Below are 16,852 nucleotides of genomic sequence, written 5' to 3' on the forward strand. Positions count from 1 at the left end.
CAGTGTAACTTTATTTTGTACAGCAAATTCCATATGCTCTGTGGAAGGAGAAGCGGGTGGGTGGGTGGCTGGATGGTCTCAGCTTGCTTTCTGCACCAGTTTCAGCAAACAGCCTCAGCATGGAGCGGGCAGAGGGGGTAGACCAAAGCTCCCAGTTTGTCTGCCAGAAATAAGCTTAAAAGGTCACTGTCAGGGAACCCCTGAGTGCAGAGGGACTTGTTTTGTTAGCCCTCAGCCAAAGAGCAGCCTGTGAAGAGACCCACAACTGCCTCCGAGATTGTATTGAGAGAGCCATAAAACTACAGTGGCATAAGCTTCATCGAGGTGATGCTTCCTCCATCCACCTCCCCAGCCTGGCCTGTGCAGGAGTGTTGTATTGACTGATGGTAGCACCGCCTGTCTCTTTAGCATTGTGACAAATCACCGCAGATTCCCATTCTCCCTGCAGTGATTGGGCCTGGCCACTGTGACTGGCACCCTTTCCCTCTGCCTTCACCCAACACAGAAGGAGAAATCACCCATGGATTCCCTCCAGCTGTGGGTGTCTCAGAAGAAAATAAGATAGCGTTTATAGAAGGGAAGGTGGATAATTTAATCATCAACGTCTCTCTCCATTTGTTCTCATTAATGGACATGTCAGTCACACACTTGCCTTTTGCGTAGCCCAGACTTCACCAAAACACTTCTCGTGGGGTTCATCAGTTTTAGAAGTGTTACGGGATGGGGCTGGGGTCAGATCAGATGGAAAATGATAAAACAAGGTCAGCCTGTTGCCACGTGCAATAAACACAGCAGAAAAGTGAAGCTGCTGCTCTCTGTATAACCAGAGCGGCTTATCAGCTGAGGATGGGGATTTCCAAGGATGTGCCCAAAGCCCATTAAAATTCTGTGGCGGTTGGAGCCAAACTGTCTTAGGAGCCTATGAAAATCCCAGTTCCAACCAAAACTCTTTCCCTTCCCTTAAGAGGTATGAAAGGAGAAGGATGCTCATGAATAAAACCTACTGGTTTATTTGCTTGCAGGTTTCATTTGCTCCCACATAGATTTTGAGTGAAAATGGGGGGCGAGGGAATGTAACTTGTTATGAAAAAGCTGATAAATATTCAAAGTCTGGAAAGGCCGATAGGAGATAAATTATACACAGCCATGTGCTCTGTTGTGCAAACTGTCAGTCTGCAAAGTCAGTTCAGACCTCAGGATTTTATCAGACAAGTTTGACGGCTGGAAATGGTCAATATTGTTATTAAATGCTGTAAGAAGACAGAGGCTGATGAGTCAGCAGAGCGTAAGCAGGGGATTGGAAAAATTCATCCTCCCTAGTGCTGGCTGTAATGACACTGTGTTATAGGAAGTCTGCATTAAGCTGCAATTAGTTCCATTAACTGAGCCACTGAAGCAGAAGAGATGTTTTTCTTTATTCTTGAGTCTTGAGTTCAGTGTACGCACACGCACACTCTCTCTCTCTCTCTCTCTGTAGGACCCAATCCTTCACGAACTGAAGTTAATGGGAGTTTTATTGTTGATTCAGGGAGCGCAGCATTGGGCCTTTGCAATAGAAATGTGTATTCTGATTCCATCTCTAAACCATTCCCACCATGCAGTAACTAGAGCTTGGCAAATAGCCGAATTGCATTGGCAATTCCAAAAAATTGGGGGAAAAAAGTTGTGTTGAAATTTTAAAAAAACTGTTTTGGGTTGAATTTAACATTTTGGTTGGGTTTTGAGCATTTTGAATCATGTGTATTGTTTTTTAAATATGGACAGTTTGAACCAAAAAATCATTTTGATTTTTTTTAATTTATATTTACGGAAACAATTAAGTGAACCAACGCAAATTTGCAGAACATTGGGGGGTCACCTAATCTGCGTTTTTCTCTGAAAACATGTTTTGTACAAAAACTTTGCCCAGCTCTACCCATAGTACAGTATTCACTCAGCTCTAGGTTATTGATTCCCAGGTGCAGTCCCCCCCGGCAGCCTCAGTCCCTCACTGTCATTGTTATTAGTTCTGTATGTATTTGTTTTACAGCAGCTCCTAGAAGAGTTGCCCAGGCTGGGTCCCAGGTGCTGTACAGACACAGAAGACAAGACAGTCCCTGGCTCAAAGCGCTGACAGTCTTAGACACTCTGACTCTCACGCTTGGCCACAGTTAATAATCACTTACGCATTTAAAACTCACTTGTGAGTGTACCACTAAACACAAAGTCTCTCCCGCCCCCACACTTCCCAGCCCCAACAGCTTGGAATGGAAGGAGGTTGCATTTGCTGAGCATGCCCTGGTCTCCATGCCTGACCTCAGTCAGATATCTTGTAGCCATGTTTCAGTGTTGTCTCATTCAGTTTAAGAATGGGCTTAAGGAGGAAGAGGAAGCAAGGATGTGTACTTCAGAGAATCCCCCGGAACATTCAGAAACTAGCACCAAAGAAAACGTGCCCTCTTGCTTTTCTCTTAGATTTTATACATCCTGGCTCCACATGGAAATTTGCGTTGTTGCATCCTCAGAAATGAATAATATGGTATCTAATTGCATTACATAGTGGGTCTGACATTGCCCAGAAAGCTTATGTCAGACTTTCATGGGCAAATCTGCTTAGCTCTTCACAGAACTCCATACAGATAGATCAAAGCAATGCAGATTTCAACAAAACACCATGCTAGAATGGATTTGTTAGACTTTGACACATTGCCTTAACAAAGATGGGATCTCACACACATACAGGCCGTGTGCGCACTCACATACACGCTAGGTCGGTAAGATGCTCTCATTTTTATACGTGAATGAAAAATGATGGCACACATAGGAGTCCCACATAAATCTGCAGGGCCTCAGAAGAAGTGTCAGTTAAGTACTGATATGAAACCGTCAGTGATGCAAGATAATATTTTTTGCCAGCTGTGTTAGAGAAGAGGTATTGAAAATACAGGATACGTTATGACTGAAGGCAAAGGGCATCACTGAGAATTAACCAGGCTTTTATGTCTGTAACAACTGTGAAAGCTCTTTGAAATACTGAGCAGTTCAGCGGTGCAAGTACCTACAGGAAAGGTGTTAGGATTAACTAGTGATGTATTCATGGATGTTGGGTGGGATTTTCAAAATCACCTACGTGACTCAGCAGCACAAATTGTATTGACGTCTGGTGGTGCCTCAAGGAAATTAGCAGTTCGGATCGACCTTTGACCTCGGTGTGTTCTTTGGTTCCCATGTCCATTGGCAGGTTTTTCTGCTGCTCGTGGTTTCAATTCAAGGCACTTGTATCACTCAAGGACCATTTCTGCTCCTAATAGAAAGGTACGTTTTGTCCTGTGTATGCAAGTCAGGCCCTGATCCCATGTCCGCTGAAATCCATGGGAGTATTTTCATTGTCAATCAGACCCTGGAAGACTGGAATAAAATATGGAGAGATCTATAGACAAAGAGCAATTTCCACCCAAGATACACCCAGCATAACAAGTTTAGGCTCCCTGTCGCTTATCTGGGAATGCTCTCTCATAGTTCTCCAACAAGCACTCTGGCAGATCTTTCAATACTCTCTTCTGCTCACAACATGAATGAGAGACTGCAGCCACAGAATCATTACACATCAGTGTTGGGTCCGAACTCCTGAGGCCCTCAGCTGCTTGAGCCTTTATACTCCCTCTCTACTCTTCTTGTTCTTTTTAAATAACTTTACTGCCGGATTCAGTTCAGTTTACAAAGTTGTAATGGTGCCTAAATTAAATCAATAGCCATTTTTATGGGCTTTTGACATTTTCATGAATAACTGATGAAACCTTGGCTTTGTCTGTGATCTTGCAGATTGCAGAGCATTTCAAAAGGAGTGAGCCAAAGGTGTGACTTTTGTATTTTTTATAATTTGGGAACCAGATTCTCAGTGATGTTGTTTTGTCTTCAACCAGTCTTTAACGAACATAAGAACGGCCATACTGGGTCAGACCAAAGGTCCATTCAGCCCAGTATCCTGTCTACCGACAGTGGCCAATGCCAGGTGCCCCAGAGGGAGTGAACCTAACAGGTAATGATCTAGTGATCTCTCTCCTGCCATCCATCTCCACCCTCTGACAAACAGAGGCTAGGGACACCATTCCTTACCCATCCTGGCTAATAGCCATTAATGGACTTAACCTCCATGAATTTATCTAGTTCTCTTTTAAACCCTGCTATGTTTGGCCAGCTCTGTATACCAGAAGGCTATGGAGCATTCCAGAGAGGTCACATATAATGCTGTGACTTTTAAATATTTCTCATACAGATGTGTTTCTAGTGACAGAGGGGTGCATGTCTGAATTTAAACAAGGAAGGAGACTATTCTGGGAAGGTTTTATGTGGAACGTTGTTTTACTGACGGTTTTATAGTAAAAACTCCTTGAGGTCTGGGATTTTCAAGCAGCCCCTCTTTTAGATCATATTCATCCTCATCAGGATGTGCACTATGTTTTTTGGCCCTTTGTTTTTCACTAGTTTATTATCTTGACTCAAAGACCAGAGCATCTGAGTTCCATGCTTTTGATAATACGTGAATATCGGTATTATTGAGAGGTGCTCTGATTTGCACTATCCAGGAAATCCTCCATCCTCCTCCTTTTATGGGATTTGTGAAAAATATGGAGCTGTCTCCTCAGACTCCCTGCAGCTCTTCCTAAATATGTAGGCTTTTGGTAAACAAAGAGAAAGTGTCCTTGGAGAGTTCTTCTAAAGACTATAATTAAAAGCTGTCAATCTAGCCTCTGAAAGTCCTCCTGCTTTCTCTCTGAAGAATATGTCACATTTTTCAATTGCCAGCATGTCAAGGAGCCTTTCTGTACTGCAGAAAACAACAAAAACTTGAAGACACCTTTTAAGACAGTGCAGAGCTCCATCTCCTGATATTTTCAAATAGCTCTCTCCCTCCAAGGTGGCTGAGTGGTCTCATCTTACCTTGCCTCGTTATTACAGAAGTCAGCTTCAGAGGCGCCTTACTTGCTTTGGTCTTTCTGCTCTCTGGGGAGTGGAAGTGGAATCAGTTATCAATTCTCATTTCATGTCAAAGGAACTCAGAGACACGATCCAGGAAAGCCCATCTACAATGGCCCTGTGTGAACAGCGTTGGGGGCCTTTCTTTCACTTTTTAGGGAAAAGGTTTCTGAGTAAAAAGAAGTATAAAGTACTCAGATACATCCTTCATCTCCTGACTGCTCATCACAGAAGGCAGAACAGAAATAGTGGCTTGTGGGTGCCCAGTCACTGGGATGTTTGCAGAACTCCCGAGACACACTGCTAGCATGTTCTTACTGGATTCCATTTACATTTTCACAACCAAATTCCAAACCACTGAAGCCTCCTGGGTTGAGGGCTTGTTACCAACCCAAATCGTGAGTTAGGTTCACTGCAGGATTTGTTAACGTATGTGAGCCTGAGCAAACTTGGCCCTGTTTATTAGAAATAGTCACAAATCCATTCGAAGTCACTGGGAACCCAGGTTGGTCATCCCCGCTGAAAATCAAACCCGTTGAGTTTCGGAGTGAAATCCTACAAACCTCAGTTGTTTGGGCTGCATTCTGCATTGATGTTTGGGGTTCGTTTAAACTCCAAACTGAATGGAAAGGGGAGGTGGAGGGAGCTTTTCCTGAAATCTCATAAATCCAGCCCACCGAGCTTTGCATGGCATTAATTTCTACACATTTCAACTGTAATGAGACACCATCTTCTCTTTGATAAGACTAGCTTGGGTTTGTAAAAGTTCCCCAACAAGCCGTGATTATGATTTTCATAGTGGAAGCCCTAAATCTAAAATAAGTTCAGTTACTGCTCTTCTCATTCTTGTACCTTGTGATTAATAAGTAATGTGAGCAGACACGAGGAGTAAAAATGCCTAAAACCAAACTGCTTATTTTTTCCCTGGACAGGGACATGTATTGTTTTATGCATTATACTGTAGAGGCAGTAATAACAGCATGGTTGAGATTGCACAGCATAGCCAGAGCTGAGAGGTAATGAGAAAGGAAAGGGCATGTTCCTGGTGCACTGAGTACTGGGGTCATTTCTGCTTGCATTGCTTTGGAAATATTTTTAATAAATGTTTTGCAAGTCTGTGAAGCCAAAGCCCAGCAGGGGTGAGAGGATGAAATCCATCTGCGAAGTTGCTGTGAGACCGTCAGGCTTTTTTTTTTCTTTTTCTTTTTTTTTTATGCAAAGAACTAACAATTATTTTTCTGACAGGTTCAATTTTAAAATAAAAGGTTGTTTAAAATGCATCCTTGCCAGAGACCTAAGGAAGAATTCCCTCTTTGATATTTGCATGGTGGGGCCAGGGTGCGTCTAACGGAATCATTTCAAGTCGCCCAGGGCTAGAGTGGACTGCAGTTCTGGGTCTCGCTTTCTCTAATGTACAGTTGTGCTGTACTTTGATGGGGAACTGTCAAGGTTCCTTCCCCACTCTGAACTCTAAGGTACGGATGTGGGGACCTGCATGAAAACCCCCTAAGCTTATTTTTACCAGCTTAGGTTAAAACTTCCCCAATGTACAAACTATTTTACCTTTTGCCCTTGGACTTTATTGCTGCCACCACCAACCGTCTAACAAATATATAACAGGGAAAGAGCCCGCCTGGAAAAGTCTTTCCCCCCAAAATCCTCCCCAAACCCTACACCCCCTTTCCTGGGGAAGGCTTGATAAAAATCCTCACCAATTTGCATCGGTGAACACAGACCCAAACCCTTGGATCTTAAGAACAATGAAAAAGCAATCAGGTTCTTAAAAGAAGAATTTTAATTGAAGAAAAAGTAAAAGAATCACCTCTGTAAAATCAGGATGGTAAATACTTTACAGGGTAATTGGATTCAAAACATAGAGAATCCCTCTAGGCAAAACCTTAAGTTACAAAAAGATACAAAAACAGGAATATACATTCCATTCAGCACAGCTTATTTTATCAGCCATTTAAACAAAACAGAATATAACGCATATCTAACTAGATTACTTATTAAGTTCTAAGACTCCATTTCTTTTCTGTTCCTGGCAAAAACCAACACACAGACAGAGAGAACCTTTGTTTCTCCCCCCCTCCAGCTTTGAAAGTATCTTGTCTCCTCATTGGTCATTTTGGTCAGGTGCCAGCAAGGTTATCCTAGTTTCTTAACCCTTTACAGGTGAAAGGGTTTTTCCTCTGGCCAGGAGGGATTTAAAGGTGTTTACCCTTCCCTTTATATTTATGACAGGAACATTCAGCTCTTCGCTTCTAAGGACCAGTCCTGAAGGGCTCTGAGCATCTCCAGGCCCAAAGCACTACGGAGTTGATTCTGCTCTCCCCTGAATCAAAGGCAAAACACCTGTTTGCGTTGTGGTGAGCAGGAGGGGTCCCAACCTTTGGGAGCAACCCTAAAAGAAGCTAAGCACCCCTAGATTTCAGAAGGAATTGTGGGTGCTCAGCATCTCTCATGTGGGACACTGGTTGTCCTCTAGTGCTTATGCACCAAAACTGTGCACCCTGTAGACTAACACCATTAATCTGGCCACACCCGTCCCCTCAGCACGACACTGTAGGCCTGTTATAATGGCAGCTCTCTGTCAATTTTAGTGGAGGGTAACGCTGGTCTGATTTGGCCTGAAGAGTATAATATATGCCAATCCCCTGTTGTTTCAATTCAAGTCAAACCCAGGTCTCTGTGGTCAATGAATTCAGCAGTCCAGTCCGTAATGTGCTCTTTCTCTACAGGCAATAGAAGAGCTCTTCCAGGTACTTGATCTGGAAAAGAAAAGTGTAGCAGTGGGACACAGTCAGGTATGTTGTCCACAGTCCTTGTGTCGTAACAGTGTAAAATCTAGGCTTGTGACCAGGAGCACTTTAGATTCAGAACTTATCCTCTAATAACCTAATACAGTGAAAGACATTTTTCTTGCTTCCATGTTGAAACCTAGGAGTCTAAGTCCCAATGGAAATCAATGAGACTTAGGCTCCTAACTCACTCAGTCACTTCTGACAATGTTACCTGATGTGAACTATACATCAAGCCATTAAGATCCTACAAGCAGGACATTTCCAGATGAATAGTTGCCACAGTAACACGTTCAAACTTAAAGCTAATCACAGAGATAAATTAATTATATATACACTGCTGCCTCTATCTCAGGGATGCTGTAGAGAAAAAATGTAATTCATTGAATTATTCTCAGGAGAAGAATAACCTTCTTTTGTCCTGCATCCAATAGTTTGCAATGATCTCTTCTGTGAACCCCTTATTTTATCAATAAGCACGATAGCAACACCAGTCAAATCTTGTTATATAGGAGTTCATATTTTCATCACTCTGAACATTGATTTTGTACTGGATTGTGAAGTTAATATAGCCATTAATGAGAAAATCAAATAGGGGTGAAGCAATCATAGCATTATCTCAAGAAAGCCAGGGTTCTTGGAAATGCTCTCTGATACCCTTTTGGTTCTTTTAAAATATAGATTTCAATTATATTATAAGGCTCACAAATACAGTTTTATTTTAATTTAATTAGTTTTCAATATAAAAAGGGTAATATGGAATATTTGAACCATATTGGTCAAAGCACTGAGCATTTTGCTTGACTAAGGAGTGGAACAGGATCTCTGAATTTAGCCTTCTATTGATCTTTCAAAATACAAATATATCAGCACAATCTATATTGTTTGAGGCATGTTTGTAACAAGCTCAGGTAAAGTAAATGACATCATTGTTTCTTCCTGACCTGCTTTGGTACGTGGCTTCCATTGCTACCGCATACACTATTGCAAATGCATTTTGCAACAGAGAGTCCAGTGTCATCTGCCCATAAAGCAGGTAATGACCAATGATCCATAGTCAATGTCTCAACCCCATGCAGCTTTGAGTAGGAGTTAGGGCATGAACCTGTAAAAGAGAAGGCAGTGTAAACAGTAGAAACGGTGAGTGAACTGCAAGTTTGAATACAATGGGGTCCATTAAGGCTCCCGCAACCAGAGTTGGGAGGGCAGGTTCACTGCCCTAGTGACAGTGGTGGAGATGTTATGTCTGGAGAGAGCAAGAACAATGCCTTGAAGTGGGGTGGGAGTGGGCACTCATTCTTAGTCACTGAAAAAACATAGCTTGTGCTTCCCTCCAACAGCATCCATCTGGGGTGAGGATTTGCTGGGCCCTGAGGGGCCATCAGGACATGACCATGACTACAGCATGCTCAGCTCTGAGGGGTTCACTGCTGCCCTTTCCCTTTGTGCTGGGGGGACAATGACGGCAGTACCCTGGCACACCAGCCCTGGACAGAGGGGGGACTCTTCCCACCCGCTGTATATAGACCATTAATTGTTACAGACATAGGGACAGAGTCTGGAGACACACGTGTGGAACTGCAGATCTCAGAGGAAGGCTGGCGGGCGGGGATCAGAAGCCAGAATATGGCCTATTGGCTTTAGCGTGGTGGTCACTAAGCCACAGTTAAAAGAAAAGCTCTTATTTCCTTCTGGACAAATGCTGGTGAGAGGCCACATTTCTGGCGGTGAATGATTTCCATCCATTGCCCCCAGGTTTTCCTGAAGCCAGGCATAGTCTCCAGGCTGGAGAAGCAGCGGGAGAAGCTGATATCCCAGAACATGATTCTGCTCCAGGCAGCTTGCAAGGGCTTCCTCTCCCGCCAGAAATTCAAGAGATTAAAGGTAACCGCCTTCCTGTGCTCCTTTGCTTCAACCATGCTGCAGGGGTCACCCACCTCTTTGGGAGAACCCAGCTGGGCCGGAGGTGACCCGTGGATCTGCTGCTGCATGGCTGGGCTGGGCATTCCTGTATTCTCTCTGGTTGCCCTAGGTCACCCTGGGCAGGAGAGAGGTCTCATTTCCCCAGGCAGTACGTTGTCGGTACATCTGGAAAAGCTTGAAATGATCCTATTGAATAGGAGATGGAACAAACGTTTGCCCATTGATCATGGGCCATATTATGACCCCTGTACTTCTGTTGAATAGCACCGTGAGCAGCCCCAGTGATACTGGTGGGGCAGCTCCTGGCATAAGATACTGCTTAGCGTGAGTAGGGTATCCCATGCTGGCTCCTATATTTCAGAATTCCTGGGTCTTGTGTAACGTTAACAACAGCCTCTCGACACGCATGCACACACAGACACACGGCTCATTGTATTTAAAAAGTTTGCAGGGTTCATTTTTAATTTGTACATTCTAGTTTTCAAGCTAAATCTTGCAAAGCCAAATGAAACCGAGCAACTAGGCACAGGCGGGTCAAACCACAGCTCAGGGCCATGTGTATTGACTTTCGGAAGTCAAGCAGCACAGTCCTGTGCAGCCTGGAAAATGAACAATCCATTCCCTAAGCCACGTATTAATGTTAGTTGGTAACATCCTTCAGATCTTCTTTAATACCAAGCTCTTTGGCCTTGTCTCTGCCGGAAGCGGCACGGTCCTGTGCCCTGTTTCGATTCTGGCGAAGTGCTCCATTTTAACACTCATCTGGAACTCTTGCTCATATCTCACTATACTGGAATGAGACCGATGTCATTGTTGGAAGAGTGCCATTGTTTTTGATACTCTAATTTCAGATTCAGCGCCTAGCCATTCGGTGCATCCAGAAGAATCTGGCAGTGTTCCGCGTGGTGAAGGACTGGCCATGGTGGCAGCTGATGAGCTATGTTCGGCCATTGCTCAGTGTGAACATAGTGGAAGACCAGCTCCGAGTCAAAAACGTATGTAACAGTAGAGCAAAGACTCAAAAACGTATGTAACAGTAGAGCAAAGACACTGAATGGGATGCTCAGCATGCCAGTCAGACAGGAAGTAGGTTTTACTGCCAGAAGAAAGACACATTTTGTTGGTCATACCCAATTTTTAAATCCTGTTTCCAGTCCTGCACTGTGTGAGCTGGGTAATGTGTTTTCAGCTTGTCCGAGAAATAAGAATAAGGCTTTTTAGGGACACCTGAGGAAAGTGGGAATCTGAACCTCAGCTTAGAATAAAACGAAACACACAGGCAACAAGTCGGTCTGTGAAATTAAATTCAAGCCCATTACAAAGGCAAGACCAGCTGTTTGGGTGCAAATACAGGCACTGTATCCCATCCCGGTCCTGGCTCTGGACAAGAGGCCCTTTCTGGCTTTGGTTTAGACATGGCCCCATCACTGGGACGTGGGAGGGTCCAGATATAAAGTTCTGGAACAGGCCCCTCTCTATCATATCCGAATGGAGAAGTGGGAAGCAGCCCTCAGCTTGCCTGGAGAAGGGGCATTTAAACAGGGGGACTTTTCTATGCGCCACATTCATGGAGGTTCTTTTCCAGGGGCCCTAAACAATCTAACATGGAGCCCAGACTCCATACCATGAAAATGTACTTTCCTGGGATCCCACCCAAACCCCCCATGCTCTTTCCAACTCCAAAGGCTCCTGAGAAACCACTGAAATATCGGCCTTCTGGTAAGCAGACCACCTAGTCCAGGGAGGGACCATGTACAGCAGCTGATTTCTGGCTGCCAAACACTGGGCTCTGCAGTGATGAACAGGGCTAGCAGGCCAGATTCACCCCTGGCAGACCAGGCTCAGCTCTCTGATGTCAGTGGAATGATGCTTGCTCCAACCATAGTTCCATTTAGAATCATAGAATATCAGGGTTGGAAGGGACCTCAGGAGGTCATCTAGTCCAACCCCCTGCTCAAAGCAGGACCGATCCCCAATTAAATCATCCCAGCCAGGGCTTTGTCAAGCCTGACCTTAAAAACTTCTAAGGAAGGAGATTCCACCACCTCCCCAGGTAACGCATTCCAGTGTTTCACCACCCTCCTAGTGAAAAAGTTTTTCCTAATATCCAACCTAAATCTCCCCCACTGCAACTTGAGACCATTACTTCTTGTTCTGTCATCTGCACCACTGAGAACAGTCTAGAGCCATCCTCTTTGGAACCCCCTTTCAGGTAGTTGAAAGCAACTATCAAATCCCCCCTCATTCTTCTCTTTCACAGACTAAACAATCCCAGTTCCCTCAGCCTCTCCTCATAAGTCATGTGTTCCAGTCCCCTAATCATTTTTGTTGCCCTCCGCTGGACATTTTCCAATTTTTCCACATCCTTCTTGTAGTGTGGTGCCCAAAACTGGATACAGTACTCCAGATGAGGCCTCACCAGTGTCGAAGAGAGGGGAACGATCACGTCCCTCGATCTGCTGGCAATGCCCCTACTTATACATCCCAAAATGCCATTGGCCGCCTTGGCAACAAGGGCACACTGTTGACTCATATCCAGCTTCTCGTCCACTGTACCCCTAAGTCCTTTTCTGCAGAACTGCTGCTGAGCCATTCGGCCCCTAGTCTGTAGCGATGCATTGGATTCTTCTGTCCTAAGTGCAGGACTCTGCACTTGTCCTTGTTGAACCTCATCAGATTTCTTTTGGCCCAATCCTCTAATTTGTCTAGGTCCCTCTGTATCCTATCCCTGCCCTCCAGCGTATCTACCTCTCCTCCCAATTTAGTGTCATCTGCAAACTTGCTGAGGGTGCAATCCACACCATCCTCCAGATCATTTATGAAGATATTGAACAAAACTGGCCCGAGGACCGACCCTTGGGGCATTCCACTTGATACCGGCTGCCAACTAGACACAGAGCCATTGATCACTACTCGTTGAGCCCGACAATCTAGCCAGCTTTCTATCCACCTTATAGTCCATTCATCCAGCCCATACTTCTTTAACTTGCTGGCAAGAATACTGTGGAAGACAGTGTCAAAAGCTTTGCTAAAGTCAAGGAACAACATGTCCACTGCTTTCCCTTCATCCACAGAACCAGTTATCTCGTCATAGAAGGCAATTAGATTAGTCAGGCATGACTTGCCCTTGGTGAATCCATGCTGACTGTTCCTGATCACTTTCCTCTCCTCTAAGTGCTTCAGAATTGATTCCTTGAGGACCTGCTCCATGATTTTTCCAGGGACTGAGGTGAGGCTGACTGGCCTGTAGTTTCCAGGATCCTCCTTCTTCCCTTTTTTAAAGATGGGCACTACATTAGCCTTTTTCCAGTCATCCGGGACTTCCCCCAGTCGCCATGAGTTTTCAAAGATAATGGCCAATGGCTCTGCAATCACATCCGCCAACTCCTTTAGCACTCTCAGATGCAACGCATCTGGCCCCATGGACTTGTGCACGTCCAGCTTTTCTAAATAGTCCCGAACCACTTCTTTCTCCACAGAGGTCTGGTCGCCTCCTCCCCATGCTGTGCTGCCCAGTGCAGTAGTCTGGGAGCTGACCTTTTTCATGAAGACAGAGGCAAAAAAGCATTGAGTACATTAGCTTTTTCCACATCCTCTGTCACTAGTGAGTCTATTTCAACAGGTACTCACTGCCCTGGTAAAACTAGCTTTCAGTCTTTCTCACAGTTTGTGGCTTGTGCTAAGTCCTCAGCATATCTTCCTTGGCTTTGGCTGTTCCTCCTCCTCCCTTTGTGGGTTTTAACTAGGGATGTGTGAGCTGGATCAGATAAAACGAAAACTGACCCCAGCCTTTGCTTATCTCTCAAAACTTGTTGGAGGTTCCAAAAGGCCCTGCCATCCTTTGGTGTCTGCATTTAACCATGTCTCTGCACACTCTGGTTCTGTTCAGCATCGGACATCAAATGGTCAAGACACTGCAAGGCAAAGTTCTTCTTTCAATATTGTTAACCTGCCTGGCAAGAGGAAAGGCTGGGATCTCACAAGTGTGTCTTTGCAGCTGTTCCTGCCTCATAGCTGGCCAGGGTTTCAGGAATATTTATTTGATAAGCAGCATTCAGGCACCTGGATGCTCATCCAATGCGTCTGAGGTTTGCTTCTTTCTAATTAAATGTGTGCTGTGCATACACCAAAGCTGATGTTCCCTCCATTTAAATTAGTGTCAGAAACCACATTCCAAGCAATTAACAGCGATCAGCCCTTAAACTCGCCCAGTAAATTTTCTTAATAAGGTAATTATGTCTCTCCCACTTATTTTTAACAGAAAAACTAGATTTATAAATAAACAAAGGAGGCGAGAACTCTAAGTTTGTGTCTGGCAATTTTATTTAGGAGGAGCTTGCAGTGCTAAGAAGAAAGCTCGAAAAATCAGAGCAGTCACGTAGTGAGCTTCGGCAGAACACAGAACTGCTGGAAAGCAAGGTAAACCCTGACAAATTAACTCTTTGTGCCTCTTTCCTATGTGGTTTTATTAGATCACAATTACAAATTAAGGTGTGTCCCAAAAGATTGAAGTTGAATTGTATTGGCTATGTGAGGAGTCAGACAAGTCTAAAACCTGCTGGTGTGTTCAACACAAGTCTGGGCTCGAGCCAGTTGTCTCCCTGTCATTATCTTGCAGATTGTTTAGAGAGAATACTGTGATGCCTGTCCACATCCATCTCCTCTCCACTGTACTCCTCTCCAGCCCGACTGGGAGTCGAGAGCTGGGTTCTGAAAACCTTCATGTTGTCATTTTTGTACATGGGTTAACAATCCTTGAAGAGCTGATTTTATATTTAATCTACCAAGAAAATTACCCACTGATTAATTTTATCAGGTCAGGTGCATGCAATGGGCCATTTGGGAAGGCGGCAGCTTTTGCTGTTCTCTATTAGGATGTTTGCGTGCGGATGGGTGTTTTCACTCCTAGCAGATGGAGGAATCGTTGTATGCTGCCTGCCATTATTTTGGCTGCTGAGCAATTTTAGAGGCTCCCTGTTATTTTGAGGGACTGGCACTGATGCCAGCTGACAGACCATGAGATTAGAAGTAACTAGCAGGTAACCAGTTCATGTAAGAGGGATGGGCCGTGTGCTGCTGGGGCCCCAGGGGCCAACACAATGAGCATGACCAGTGTTAACAGAGTTCTCCAGTACCATCCAGCTCATAGGGCCAGTGTCTCAAAAGGAGCTTCATCATGGGCCACTTTGATTCCCCTTTAATAAATGCCATCACAAATCTACATCTCAGCATGGAATGCTCTGTTGGCATTTCCTCTCGTGTCTGCTTTAGTGCTCACACATCTCTGGGCCCAGCCCCTTTACCTTCCCCCTGCTCCCCCACACCGTCACACAGATCTCCCCCTGGTTTGCAACCTCAGTGCCTGGCTGCAAGGGGCAGCGTAACAGCTACGCACCCAAAGTGAAGGACAGTGAGGAAGTGGCAGCATCCCCCTGTAGTCACAGCTCACCAAAGACACGGGGTATTCGAGTGCTGAAAAACGGCTGGAATCCAGCCCCCTGACAAGGACTCTGATCAGACTAGAAATTGTACACAAATCTAACATGTTCTCATTTCACTCTTCAGACAGCAGTCTCAGCAACCTCTGCAGACAGCAGGGCTGGAACAGTTTGTGTCGTGGGGATGCTGAGAGCCATCGAACCAAACTGTAAACCCTGCGTATGGTGGAAACCACTTAGAGCCAGGGGGTGTGGCAGCCCCCCTAGATCCAGCACCTCTGTCTGCAGATACCAGAATTAGCTTCGTTTAATGGAACAAATGCTGACAAGGAGAGGAGGCAGGCAGTAAAATAGCCCACCAATCTGTGGGCACAGAGTGTGACCCCGTCGTGAGCTGTGGGTGTTAAAAGCATTGGAGCAGATATCAGGATTCTGGAGACAGCAGCTGGGGGCAGGGTTATTCTGCTTCAGAAAGAAGGGGCTGGGAGATGTACTCAGGACAAAACAGGCCTTGGCTTGGGCAGCATGTAGGAGTCTGCACTCTGGTCCCAGACTTGGCTCCACACTGGGAGTGTGTGAGATGGCTAAACACCTGGCCTTGCTACTCGCCGGGTCTCTGAGCTGCCTATCTATAGATTCTGCGTTCTCACAGATTGAATTCACTTCCCGAAGCTACACTTGGTCCACTGCCAGAGCCGCGTGTACAGCCCTCCTGCAAGCTGTAAAGTGCCTTAAAAGGTTCTCCAGGAGGCTGTCAAATAGGGGAAGGAAATGGTTTTAAGCCTGCATGTTTCCACCTTTTCTGATTTTCTGGACAGTTTGTAAGAGTCAATGATCTGTTTGGAACTTCTACTTCTGGAGCCTTTCAGCTGCCTCCACGGGAACCAGCCAGCCAGGTCTGGTTGCAGGGCCAGATCCTGGTCAGATAGACATTGCAGAAGGGGGAAATCACGCTTTCAGTTAATGTCTTAGTCCTGTAGCCACATGCTGATTATTTCAACTGGAATTTAACATTGGGCAGTCTGAGCAGTGAGAGCAGTGTGGAACCCTGATTAACCCTAATCGCAGCACCCAGTCGATGTCGTATGGTTTCCGCAATGGGCAAATTGTATGAAAATATTTGCTCCAACAGTTACTTGCTTTCCAGTGTGTAACTGCATGGCCGTGTGTAGCCTCAGTCCTCAGCTGTTCTCAGTATCCACTGGGCACAGCTCAAGGGGCGGAAGGGAGGGGGTCGTTTGCAGTTGGAGCTGGTCCAGCCCCAGAACTGCTCTATATGAGGCCTATCTGGCTGTGGTCCCGAAGGCCAGCTTGGGGATAATCCGATCACAGTGAACTCCAGCCTGTCCTCCTCTTCCTGGCAGAATTCCTGGCATGACCCTTTGCAGGGGAGAGGGGAGTTACATGAGAGTCAGCTACAGAGCTCTGTGCCAGCAGAGGAGCGAGGTCTGGGAGAAACCTAGGCTCCACTGAAGTCAGTTAGAGTTTGACTATTGACTTCAGCGGAGCCAGGGTTTCATGCTAATGACCGCCGTGGAGCTCAGGACTGAGGTCATGGCACGTGTGCACACGTGCAGGCACATTACACTGTAATGCAGCGTATTGCAATGCTCAGAGGCTGAGGAAGCATCAGTAAATTGGCCAGGCAGATAGTGAGTATTCGCTTTGGGGATGACAGTGTTTTCATGTGAGCAGCAAAGAACAATTTAGCTCTCTCGGCAGAGATGTTTTTCT

The 16,852-nt window shown here is 45.4% G+C and overlaps 1 protein-coding gene and 1 long non-coding RNA gene across 6 annotated transcripts in view; one reads left to right on the forward strand and one right to left on the reverse strand.

Moving 5' to 3' along the window:
• Positions 1–16,852, forward strand: part of MYO18B (myosin XVIIIB) — a 201,723-nt gene that overhangs the window by 88,347 nt on the left and 96,524 nt on the right. For all 5 annotated transcript variants that reach the window (XR_012665109.1, XM_075120125.1, XM_075120124.1 and 2 more), the window contains exons 21-24: positions 7,698–7,763; positions 9,513–9,641; positions 10,532–10,675; positions 14,010–14,099. Coding sequence is in view for 4 of the 5 variants with exons in the window: in XM_075120125.1 (XP_074976226.1) it covers positions 7,698–7,763; positions 9,513–9,641; positions 10,532–10,675; positions 14,010–14,099 (429 nt within the window). In the remaining variant the exon portion in view is untranslated. The remainder of the gene's footprint in view (positions 1–7,697; positions 7,764–9,512; positions 9,642–10,531; positions 10,676–14,009; positions 14,100–16,852) is intronic.
• LOC142069331 (uncharacterized) overlaps positions 6,802–16,852 on the reverse strand; it is a 37,153-nt gene continuing 27,102 nt past the window's right edge. The window contains exons 2-3 of the long non-coding RNA XR_012665110.1: positions 8,702–8,862; positions 6,802–7,727 (exon numbers count right to left, since the gene is read on the reverse strand). This is a non-coding gene — a long non-coding RNA (uncharacterized LOC142069331). The remainder of the gene's footprint in view (positions 7,728–8,701; positions 8,863–16,852) is intronic.

Source organism: Caretta caretta, chromosome 15 (assembly GCF_965140235.1).
Source record: "Caretta caretta isolate rCarCar2 chromosome 15, rCarCar1.hap1, whole genome shotgun sequence".
Lineage (NCBI taxonomy): Eukaryota > Metazoa > Chordata > Testudines > Cheloniidae > Caretta > Caretta caretta.